This window comes from Panthera tigris, chromosome A1 (genome assembly GCF_018350195.1).
Source record: "Panthera tigris isolate Pti1 chromosome A1, P.tigris_Pti1_mat1.1, whole genome shotgun sequence".
NCBI classification, from domain to species: Eukaryota; Metazoa; Chordata; class Mammalia; order Carnivora; family Felidae; genus Panthera; species Panthera tigris.
Window position 1 is genome coordinate 208,239,932 of NC_056660.1, and position 13,199 is coordinate 208,253,130.

The following is a 13,199-nucleotide window of genomic DNA, read 5'->3' on the forward strand; positions in this document are numbered from 1 at the left end:
AGTTATTAATTGGCTCCCCCCCTCTCCACATTATCCATCCTTTGTAATGGAAGCACTGAATTTTAGCTACAATCCTGGCTTGCTAAAGTAAATTATTGTATTTCTCATGTGAAAGATTAAGTTCAAAGTCAGTACCCTTCTTTATCCCTTCTGCCTTCCTGATGATAAAAATTTTAAAAAACCATGGCTATAGCTTGAGCATACATCTTTTTTTTTTTTTTAATTTTTTTTTTTTTCAACGTTTTTTAATTTATTTTTGGGACAGAGAGAGACATAGCATGAACGGGGGAGGGGCAGAGAGAGAGGGAGACACAGAATCGGAAACAGGCTCCAGGCTCCGAGCCATCAGCCCAGAGCCTGACGCGGGGCTCGAACTCACGGACCGTGAGATCGTGACCTGGCTGAAGTCGGACGCTCAACCGACTGCGCCACCCAGGCGCCCCTTGAGCATACATCTTGAAGTCCACATATTGAGGATGGCAGAACAAAAGGAAAGAAGTAACCTAAATCTATGGTACCCTGTACCTGCAAACTAGTTCTGGTCCATTTAACTGTTGATTGCATTTATGTGAGATAGAAAAAAAAGTCTTCTATCTTTTTTAAGCCATTGTATTTTCCACTTTGTCAGCATCACCCAAATTACATAATACAGAATTCCTCCCTTAACCATGGTTTCACTTTCCTGTTTCAGCTACCCGCAGTCAACCGTGGTCCAGCAGCATACGGTCAGGTCTAATGCAGCCTAACACATTGCAGCATAATGCCTACGTCATTCACTTCACTTCACTTCATCACATAGGCATTTTATCATTTCACATCATCACAAGACAGTGAGTATTTTGGAAGAGACCACATTCACATAACTCTTATTACACTATATTGTTATAATTGTTCTACTTTATCATTAGTTGCTGTTAATCTCTTACTGTGCCTAATTTATAAACTAAACTTTACACAAATACATATATATATATATATATATATATACACATACATATATATACACATGTATATAAACATTAAAAAACATTTTAAAACATTAAAAAAAATTTTAAATAAGGTACAAAAGTTTCCTTTTAGTTTCATTTTTAGACGTTTCTAAATTTTTCTTAACGTTTATTTATTTTTGAGACAGAGAGAGACACAGCATGAGCAGGGGAGGGTCAGAGAGAGAGGGAGACACAGAATCCGAAGCAGGCTCCAGGCTCTGAGCTGTCAGCACAGAGCCCTACGCGGGGCTCGAACTCACAAACTGTGAGATCATGACCTGAGCCGAAGTCAGACGCCCAACTGACTGAGCCACCCAGGTGCCCCATCATTTTTAGACGTTTTTATTAGAAATCACTTTAAGGGGCGCCTAGGCGGCTCAGTCAGTTAAGCACCCAACTTTGGTTCAGGTCATGATCTCAGTTTGTGGGTTCGAGCCCTGCGTCGAGCTCTGTACTGACAGCTCAGAGCCTGGAGCCTGCTTCTGATTCTATGTCTCCCTATCTTTCTGCTCTTCCCCTGTTCATGCTCTGTCTGTCTCTCTCTCTCTCTCTCTCTCTCTCTCTCTCTCTCAAAAATAAACATTTTTTTAAAAAAATTTTTTAAAGAAATCACGTTAAAATTTTTTAATTCACTTTCTGCTATATATTAAAATAGGTGACCATCATGATAAACAATAGGCACCATTCTAAGGGTTCCAAATACATTTATTCACTCATTAAATCATCTACACAATTCCAGTTAAGTATTTTATTAGCCCTATTTTACAGAGAAGAAAAGACCAAGAGAGGTTAAGTAACTTGCCCAAAGTCACACAGCTTGAAAGTAAAAGCTCCATGAGGCTCCAAAATCCACTCGCTTAATCACTATTCTATACTGCCTCCCTGTATCTATATTTTGTTTCTTTTTATTGTCTGGATTACTATTATAGTACTCCAGTTAACAGCAGAAGCTGGGAGACAACTTAAGTAGCTATTGCTGTTGGAGTGATGCTGGATTCATTAAGGTGGTAGTAATGGAGATGGACAGAAAAGGAGAGATCTGGCTGGAGATAGAGCTAATAAGACTTGGTAATGAATTGGACGTGGGGTAGGAAGGAAAGAGGAATCAATGATGGTGACTAGGTTTTGTGACCTATCCATCAGCAAATGTTTAAAACTCTGCCTCCTATGCTTTATGTAACTTTATTTATGTTACTTGTTGTGTTTTTTTTTATGTTTATTTATCTTGAGAGAGAGAGAGAGACAGTGGGGGAGAAAGGAACAAAGAGACAGAAAGAGAGAGAGAATCCCAAGTAGGCTCCATGCTGTCTGTACAGAGCCCAACACAGGGCTCAATCTCACAAACCGTGAGATCATCATCGGCTGAGCCAAAATCAAGAGTCAGATGCTTAACCAACTGAGCCACCCAGGGGTCCCTATGTTCCTTGCTTTTCTATTTTCCTTCATTCTTCCTAACTTATGCTTTCTTATAGCATTTCACTTCATTAAGTCCTTTTTGGAACAAGTTAAGATACAAATTTACTCATAATACTTAAGATTTATTTTATATTCATGTTCAATATTCTGTTTGGAGTTTTTTTCCCTCTATCTGTTCTACTTTTTAAATTAAGATCTTAACCGGCTTACAATGAAAGAATGTTAACTGATGTAACCCCATTATTTGTTTCTTTTCTTTTTTTTTAATGTTTATTTTTGGGAGAGACACGGACAGACAGTGAGCAGAGGAGGGGCAGAGAGAAAGGAAGACACAGTATCTGAAGCAGGCTCCAGACTCTGAGCTGTCAGCACAGAACCTGAAGCAGGGTTAGAACCCACCAACTGTGAGATCATGACCTGAGCTGAAGTCTGATGCTTAACTGACTAGCCACCTAGGCGCCACTCCATTATTTGTTTTCAATCACAGATACAACTTATGATCAATATGGAAACTAGAAAAGAATACAAAGCTATGCAGCAGAGGAAAAAAAAAAAAAACCAATATCCTCAGGTCCAACAATCCAGAAACAAGCAATGGAAATACTTTGTTCCATACATATGTATCATTTAAATTTTTGAAATCATACTGTCTAGACAGTTTTACATCTTTTCACGGTGCTACTGAAAACTCTTACTAAACACATTTAATGGCTGCATAATATTTTATGACTACACAACAATTTACTTGTCATTCCTCCTGTTATTAGACATGTATTCACATTATTTCTAATTATTCTAATATTTCATATATATCTATCATTTTCAAACATTTTTAGACATGGAATCTTTCTGACTACAGAAAGCTCTGAGCAAGCCCAACACAACATAAACCTAACACTTTTTTTGATAAATTATAAAATTTACTTATATTTTGCCTTTAAAAGCCAGAACAAATTTCACTTTCTGGAAAGTCAGCTTATCAGAAATATATGAAGTACACTTAAGATAAGGAAGTCAGTTTCCTGTTACCACCAATGATATGGACATACTCTCATGAGTTCTCTCAAATGAAAACAGATGAGAGAGCCAATATCACCACCTATCACTCTCAGATAATGTTCCGTGGAACACATTCTGAAAAATCACTATTATAAATAGTACTGTGATAAACATCTTTGGGCATGAAGCTTTTTCCAAATTTCCTCAGGATAGAATCCCAGAAATAGTATTACTGAGATTAAAGGAAATGACATTTTTAAGGCTCTCAATACTTAGTAATTTGAGTTTCAATAATAAAAACAGCTATTAGAGCTACTGGCCAGTTCCTAGCCTATTTACCTGTTCACAGTCCTTCAAAGACTATGATGGTTATGATTTAATAAGTATAATTCAAGACAGTCACAAAAAGATATAAAAATGGATATGATACAAAAGGCCAGGCACTTACCATCGCTCTCATGTCATTCTCAAAAGCAGCTAACAGTAACACTTCTAAAGACATCAACCACCACATATTACAGAAGAAATATTTTTCACAAAATAATAATCAAAATAAATATTACTTCTTGGTTATTTGAGAGCAAGAATATTCTTACAAGTCTTATATGAAAACTTCAAAGTGGCTTCACTGTCACAGACAAACAAGGCAGCAATTCCATATCCTTCTTTTTGAGAAACATTATTTTGTAAGCAATATCCCATGTCCTTAAATATCCATGACACATGATACAGATCACAACTTACAGACGGACCCTTACATAGTTAACCTATTTAAGCAAGCAGTGACAGCAGGTTGGGAAGTGGTGCTGCCACAGGTGGACTGGGAAGAGGCTTACCTGTGCAGCCTTTTGTTACAACACAGATTGCAGATGTTGAGACAGGATCCACCCCAGTCCTACTGAATCCATCTCCAGATTACAAAGCCTAAGCATACTTAATTTTTAATTGTACCAAAGATGATTCTTACATTCAGAGTAAGAACCACTGGGTTAAAAAAAAAAAAAAAAAAAAAAAGGTTATGTTAAAAATATTTTTCCAGGGGCGCCTGGGTGGCTCAGGTTAAGCGGCCGACTTCGGCTCAGGTCATTATCTCGCGGTCAGTGAGTTCAAGCCCCGCATCGGGCTCTGTGCTGACAGCTCAGAGCCTGGAGCCTGTTTCAGATTCTGTGTCTCCCTCTCTCTGGCCCTCTCCCGTTCATGCTCTGTCTCTCTCTGTCTCAAAAATAAATAAACGTTAAAAAAAAAAATTTTTTTTCCATTACTTTCAATAATACTTGCTGAAATATTTAGCCAGTCAAGTATGTGAACTTGGCTGCTTTCCTATTAAGTAGAATGTCTCTCTAAAAAGCCACAGTGCTTTGCAAGTTTCTGAGCAACAAAATAATCAAATTGTATTCAGGAATCCCCAGATGGAGTCCTGCCTGCTGTAGTGGTTTATTTTCCCTCATTTAGGGAGTGAGTACTATTATTTGCAACGTGACTCGTGTTACAAATAGTTTAATCTTGAAGCAGCAAAGAAAAGGATTGAACAGAAGATCCTAAAGGCAAAGAGACAAGTGGCTTCAGCAAAAGTTTAAATGGGAGAAAATGAAAGCCTGAGTTTGATCGCAGAAGATGAATTTAGAACACTGTTGGAGCTTAAACATGGACATGTTTCATGAGTCATTAGAAAGCTGGAACTGAGGAGCCCCTGGTCGGCTCAGTGAGTTAAGCGTCCAACTTCGACTCAAGTCATGATCTTGCAATTCATGAGTTCGAGCCTCGTGTTGGGTTCTCTGCTGTCAGCTCAGAACCCACTTCGGATCCTCTGTTTCTCTCTCTCTCTCTTTCCCTCTCGCCCACTGGCTCTCACTCTCTCTCTCTCTCTCTCTCAAAAATAAACATTAAAAGAAAGAAAGAGAGAGAAAGAAAGAAAGAAAGAAAGAGAAAGAAAGAAAGAAAGAGAAAGAAAGAAAGAAAGAGAAAGAAAGAAAGAAAGAAAGAAAGAAAGAAAGAAAGAGAGGGAAAGAAAGCAAGCTGGATCTGAAGTTTAAATGAGATGATGCAATGCTTCCAGCTGCTCTGAGTGAATAGTAGTCATGAGGTAAGAAAATGTAAGATGTAAGAAACTTCACCCAGGGGCACCTGGGTGGCTGGCTGGTTAAGTGTCTGACTCTTGGTTTCGGCTCAGGTCATGATCTTTCAGCTTCTTAGTTTCAAGCCCCACATCGGGCTCTGTGCTGGCAGCACAGAGCCTCCTTGGGATCATCTTTCCCCTTCTCTCTGCTCCTCCCCCACATGCACTGCCTCTGTCTTTCTCAAAATAAACTTTATTAAAAAAAAAAAAAAAACTTCACCCAGGTCAAACATGAAATGGTAAGGCAAGCAAGGACAGGTCCTCAGGGAATGCTTATTATTGGGGACATGTGAGGAAATAATGAAAGTTTTGAAAGAAACTTTCTAGAAATGCAAGCACCATTGGAACAGGGATTTTCTGGCTTTATTCACTGTTATATCCCCAACACCTGGAAAGTACCTGACTCATAAAAAGTGCTCAATAAATATCTGTTGAATAAAACAAAGAGAGAGGCAGCAAACCAATAGTATAAAGAAATAGCAAAGAAAGAGTTTCAAGAAAGAAGACATCAACACTGTCCAATATTGCAGAGGTACAGAATGAGAATGAAGAAAGGGCCTTTGGATTTAGATATTTTGACTTTGTCTGTGAGGACAGTGTCTTAACAGAAAAGATTTCCAGAGAAAATGTGGTAACAAAACAAAAGTAGCAATACAGATACTACTTTTGAAACATTTGGTGAGAAAGAGGAAATTAGACAGTAGCTTGTAGGGAAAACTGAATTAAAGAAAGATTTTAGTATGCTTGCAAGCTTAGAGCCAACAGCTAGTAGAAAGGAAAAGGCTGAAAACACAAAAGGAAACAAAAGGCACAAAAGATTGGTGATGATGAAACCAAGAATGGGCAAAAAAAGGAGAGGAAGTCAAGGAGAGGAGGGAAAATTCTGATATGTTCCAAACCGTTAAAATATAACTAGCATTTTGATATATAAAACAATCTCCTGGGTGGCTCAGTTGGTTGAGCATCTGACTCTTGATTTGGCTCAGGTCATGATCCCAGGGTCATGGCATCAAGCCCAACATCAGGTTCCACACTGAGCTTGGAGGCTGCTCAGGATTCATTCTTTCTCTTTCTCTCTCTCTCTCTCTCTCTCTCTCTCTCTCCCTCCCTCCCTCCCTCCCTCCCTCCCTCTCTCTCTCTCTCTCTGCCCCTGTCCCCTGCTCTCTCTCTCTCAAATAAATAAAAATAAATAAATAAATAAAACAATCTCCTATAATTTTGCTTAGCATTACTCCAAACTAATTTCCTAAAGGAACTAAATTCAGTTTCTAAATCAACAAAGAATTACTAGGGCTGAATTCCAAACAACCATAAAAACAAGATTTCTTCAAAGGCCTGAAACATTTGAACTCAATGTTGAAACATACGCCAAACATTGCTATGCAAATAATGTAAAATAAATCATGCTAATTTGTCTGGCTAGATCCTACAACATTCACATTCAAGACAGTAATCAGCAGATTTTGCTTTGCCTATGATCCCTGACTCTAGAGGCTGCCAAAATCCCACATATCAAATACAACATAAGTTGTAGTCAAAGAGTCGTGTTCTCACTCAGAACCTAAAAAACAGCCTAAGGTTGCCCCCTTCTACTACTATTAAACCACAGTCTGAAAACTGAAGGACTCAATTCAAGGCCAATATAATTTATCCAAATCTAGGAAGGCCACTGCAAAGCCACATTCACATTTGCAAATTTCCAAGCTGCCTGCTTTACCTGCCATCTCTGCCCTAGCCTTGGAAATGTTAGTTATGATAGACACCCAAAAGACATTTTTCTTCTTGGAAAAGAAACAAGGAATCTCCCACTCTTGTCTTATCTCCCTTCCAAAAGTTTAATCAGTTAACAATGCCAATAAACTTTGCATAATCAATTAGTGCACACTTTAAAATTAAGGCTGTTATTGGTACACTTATCCACAGCCTTGCTTTGACCTGCATATTATCAGCATTTTCTTTTACTATATTTGCAAAGAAAAAAAAGGTACACCATAAAAAGACTTAGTAATTTTCTTTCAAGAGACGTGACGTGTATAATCTTATAAAAAAACAGAAAACTAAAAAACAAACAAAAACAAACAGAAAACTGTTATTCAGTCCCCTGATACGCTTTAATTACAGCCACGAAAGGCTAAAGCTTACAGACAAGCTTCTGAGTCCCACACCTTGGCATGCTTTTACTTCTTTGCCCAGCTGCACTTCAGGCTTACTCACACATCAATTCCATGTCAAAAGTTTGGCCTTCTTTATCAACTTTCCATTCTAGGCAAGTTGACTTTCGTATCATCTGGAATCTAACCTTGTATATATTGCCTGTGTTCCTGCCATTTACTCTTCACAGACAACATGTGGCCTATGTGCACATGTCCACCAAAATGTAACCCTCTACAAGGTTCATTCAAATTCCACATCTTCCAGAAAGGTGCTCTTCTCCGTACTGATCTCTACGTTTGTTCTCAGCAGCCTTATCTTTCCACCTCCCCCTTATGAGAAAACTCAGCCAGGTGCTATTCATATGACATTTCACCACCATATCATATACTTGCATACATTTGAGCCCTCACTATAGCAATTTTTTTCTTACTCAGAACACCCTTCTTTTTTCCATGCTCTGTTCTCCAGCTTCTTGTCAGCCTTGCAAACCTGTGTTAACCAGCTGAGGCTACGATAACAAAATACTACAAACTACATGTCTTAAATATCAGAAGTTTATTTTCTCATCACTCTGGAAGGTAGAAGTCCAAGACCAAGGTGTCGGCAAATTTGATTTCTGTTGAGAGCTTTCCTCCTGGCTTTTAGATGCCTACCTTCTTGCTTTGTTATATGAAGACCTGATTCTCTGGTGTCTCTCTTCTCTTTTTTCCTCTTATTTTATAAAAAAAAAAATTTTATAGAGAGCATGAGTGGAGGATAGAGGCAGTGGGGGAGGGGAGGGGTGGGAGAGGTGGGAGGGAGAGAGAGGGGGAGGGGGGAGGGAGGGAGAGAGAGAGACAGAGAGAGAGAGAGACAGAGAGAGAGAGAGACAGAGAGAGAGAGGGAGAATGAATATTTCAAGCAGGCTCCATGCTTGGCACAGAGCCTGACATGGGGCTCAGTCCCATGACCCTGAGATCATGACCTGAGCCAAAACCAAGAGTCGGACACTCAACTGACTGGGCCACCCAGGTGCCCCAGTGTCTCTCTTCTCATAAGCACACTAATCCTATAACATCAGGGTCTACCCATATGACCTATAATTTAACCTTAATTACTTCCAAAGAGTCTCACCTCCGAATGCCACACTGGGGGTTAGGGCTTCAACATATGAATCCTGAGGGCACACAAACATTCACTACACAATATTCTCACATTTCATGATCAACCTAATTATTACCTACTCTGTGAACTACCCAAAATAATTAAGCATATCTTTCTCATGTCCATAGCATATTGTGACCTAGATGTGACCTTCTTATTGCTTCTGATTTATCTTTATGTGCTTGAAAAGAAAATGTTAGATAAGGGTTCTATATATATGTATATATGTATATATATATATATATACACACACACACATATATATATATATATACATATATACATATATATAGAGAGAGAGGAGGGAGAGATGTATATACATAAATGTATATATATATATGTATACATTTATATTGTCCGGTACTATACTCTTACTAATTGTCTTAATTTCTGAATCTCCCATTATGACTGTAGATTTGTCTATTCCTCCTTATAATGCTGTCAATTTTTGCTCTGAATATATTGTGTTAAATTCATGGAGATTAAGAAAGGCCAAATTTTCCTAGAGAATAAACTTTTCCTTTTAGCATTAAGTAATAACACTCATTTTGCTACTTTTACTAATTATGACATAAAGATTATTTTGTGTTACATTAGTTTTATAAGACTAATCAGTTATCTTTTGGTTAGTATTTTCCTGCTATAGTCACGGAGCAGAGAGACATGGAGCCCAACACAGGGCTTGAACTCACAACCCTGAGATCAAGACCTGAGCTGAGATCAAGAGTTGGACACATTATTATCCAACTGAACCACCCAGGCACCCCTATTCCTTTCTTTCAACCTTTCTATGCCAGTACATTTTAGGTCTATCACTCATAAACAGAATATATCTAAATTTTTTAAATCTAGTCTGAGAAATTTAAGTGGCAAGTTGAGTCCACTTACATCTACTGTGAATGCTGATATACTTGCATTCATGCCTACCACCTTATTTTGTGATCTCTATTTACCAAGATTTTCCTCTACTTCATTTTTCTCCTTTCCTGTCTTTTACTGCAACGATTGAGTTGTCTTCAAAGGCATATCAAGAGCATTGCGGTGGAAGTGGTGCAGACAATAAGGGGGTGCATTGCCTGTAAAGAACCTTAAAATAATATTAAAATCAACTGAAGATGAGTCTGTTTTCCAGTATCATCATTTGCTGGCAGTTCTAAAAAGTCAGTTCAGAAATGTGTTTTTTGTTGCTTTTTACTATGATCAGTGCTGAGTTTTGATAATATATAAGTCTCAAATTAGCAAATTTTTATTATTTCAATAAGCATTATACTATACATGCAGTTGATATAGAGAACTCCCAGTTACACAGTCTGTACCACATACATACACATACATACTCATATACTTATGTTTATAGATAACGTTTTGAGTGGTTCAGAATCATTCAAGCTTACTTTAAGGGTAGTTTCATATCTCCAATCCTTGTTGTACTACACATTTCTGCATTTAAACAACAGATTCAAAACAAAGTGACACATTAAGACAAAGAAATAATACTTGAGTATCTTCCATTCTGTTATTCTTTGAGGAAAAATAAAAGATGGGAGACTAGGTTGGCAGAAGAATCCAAAAGAGCAATGCTTGAACACCTGAATTGTTTTCACCAAAAACATTCTAAAGCAGATAATTTGATGATAATATTTACCATAACCTAGCCATTTTCTGATTTTTATGGAAGAAATCTTTAGAAGTTTTTATCAAATGTACTAGAAAATGGTATTTTTTCTAGAAAAGACATTTTAGTGAAACCAGGTATTTTTCAAAAGCCACTAGAATTGATATCAAGATAAAAAGAGATATGATCAACACTGCAGTTTCAGAAATCTATTATAAAACACAATTTTTAATGAAACTGCCAAATTTATCCTTATGTGCCTCTTTTTTTCATTTCACATACATGTGCACAGACACACGTGTATGTGTGCACATGTGTATATATACATATATCTGTCATTTCATGAGAAAAAAATTTTTCAAAATTAAAAGTTTTCTTTGATCAACTATGAATAAATATAGATTGACAAATTTTGTATACTGGATACTGAACAAGAATATGCAAAGAATGCCCATTTTGTGAAGTCACTGACAGATTTGCAAAAGTTGTTCCTTTTCTGACCATCATTTGTTTCATCTCATAATCGTTACTGAAAATAATTTGTCAGAGGATGACATTAAAAAATTATCCACTCCAGGTGTCAAATACATAAAGTAAACCAGTGGTTTTCTTTATGTTTTCTTTTACCATTTTGGAGGTTATACAATTTGTTTCTATTCTTTGGGTAACTACTCTTAAAATTTTAACTTGCATACTTGACTTAACCTAATCTGCAGTTAACAAATATCTCTAGCTTCCTCCCAAATAATACAAGGACTTCAAAATGAATGAACTGATTCTACTCTCCCATCTTCCATATTATTGTTTACAATAATTTGAGATCTACTTTGTTCTTATATCCCCCCAAATTTATTCACTACCATTATGTACACTCAATGCTTATGTATATTTAACAAAATTGTATTCCTTTTTTTTTTAAGTTTATTTATTTTGGGAGAGCGTGAGCGCATGCATGCACACAAGCAAGGGTGGGGCAGAGAGAGAGAACGCGCAAGAGAATCCCAAGCAGACTCCTGACTGCCAACATGGAGCCCAACGCAGGGCTCAACCCCACAAACTGTGAGATCGTGACCAACATCAAGAGTTGGACGCTTTACCCACTGGACCACCAGGTGCCCATTAATTCCTTTTTAACACATTGCTTCCTATTGTCCATTTATTATTTTTGAGTAACACTGCCTTGTTCCTGAAGTACATCCTTTCAAGTTCTTTCAACAAGGGCTATCGGTAGTACACTCAAAACTATTCCTTATTTGCTCTCACGCATGAATAACAATTAGCAGGGAACTGATCTCTACGCTATTCCAATGAATTGGTAAATTACTACTGAAATACTTACTTCTTCCTCCTCTGAATCACCGTCATCATCATCATCATCATCTTCGGCATCTTCATAAAGAGGTGGAGGTAAAGGGCCAACGATATCTTCCTCAATATGATTACCTGGTTCTTTCATCATTTGAAGAGGTAAAGGAGGGCCAATTAACTCATCATCAGAAGAACCAGAACTCTCTTCACTTTCACTGCTGCTTGTATCCCTGAAAATACAGAAACAGAAACTCTTTGCCTCTACTGCAACAAAGAACACACTCTAGAGATAGTACTGATTTCCCAGGAAACTCTGCCTCTCCTTTTAACAACTAAGTTTTTATTTTAATTAATTAATTAATGTGTAGTTTGTTAAAATTGTAATTCAGACATTAAATGTGTAACTCAGGTATTATTTTATCTTAAGAAAGTAAAAGTTTCTTTTATCCACTTACCCTAAACATAAAGTCAGAGTTAAAGGTCACAGCAATTATGTTACGGCCCCTGAGATAATCCTCACTCATGAAGAGCCAGCAGAACTGGGATGTGGGAAAAAACTACAAACTACTATATCCATAAGAAAGAAAACCACTGAGGTAACCAATCCCTCTGTTTCCTATATCTGAATCCAATCACTGTTTTTACCACAGGAGCAAATAAAGGCAGCCATGTAAGAAAGTTAGTATTACTCCCATAAGGTTTCAATATATTTTCTGAAACACAAATTGTTTCCCAATTTTTATTCAAATTTGTTGAGTTGCTAAAATGTTTTATGTAGCATCCCTGGATTCTAAAACTGTCTTACTGTAAGGAGCATCACACTGATTCTCAAGGTGTTTTTCTACCCAGCACACCGGAGGACCATTACGCAGTTGCATTGAGGTCTTTATCACGCACCTCTAGGCATTCTGAAATCCACCACCATCCACCATATGCCTCCACTTCCCATCCCATCCCAAAGGGTTGAGAATTGTGTTCATAATTGTGTGCATTAATCTATTAAATATTTTATAAAACTCAAAGTATCATTGCCCTCTAATAAAGTATTTCTAGTATGTAAGCTCCATGAAAACAGAAATTTCTGTGTGTTGTGTTCATTGCTGTCTCTAGCACCTAAATGAGGCCTGACGTAATTAATAGGCACTCAATATCCACTGAAGAAAAAAAAAATGTGATTTTTCTTTTTATTTTCATCTAAGATCAATATTGAGGGGAATACATACTTCAACACTTATCCACATACAAAGATAGGAGCAAGCAAACCTCCACGAAGAGCTTCTCTTTGTTTTTGCAATGGTTTAGCTCATGGTTCTCCAGCCCTACAGGCCTTCTTTCAAACCACAGAGGTTAAGCTTGGTCCAGCATGAGGGTCTTTGCACCTGCAGTTCCCTCTGCTGGAACTGATCATTAAATGGCCTCTTTCTCATCTTTCAGGTCTCGTCCCATGTCACCTCCTCAA

At 37.5% G+C, this 13,199-nt stretch overlaps 1 protein-coding gene across 1 annotated transcript in view; it reads right to left on the reverse strand.

Moving 5' to 3' along the window:
* The window catches only part of WDR70 (WD repeat domain 70), a 298,120-nt gene that overhangs the window by 265,635 nt on the left and 19,286 nt on the right, over positions 1-13,199 (reverse strand). Inside the window, exon 5 of the mRNA XM_007095461.3 lies at positions 11,772-11,970. Within this exon, the coding sequence (XP_007095523.1) occupies positions 11,772-11,970 (199 nt within the window). The remainder of the gene's footprint in view (positions 1-11,771; positions 11,971-13,199) is intronic.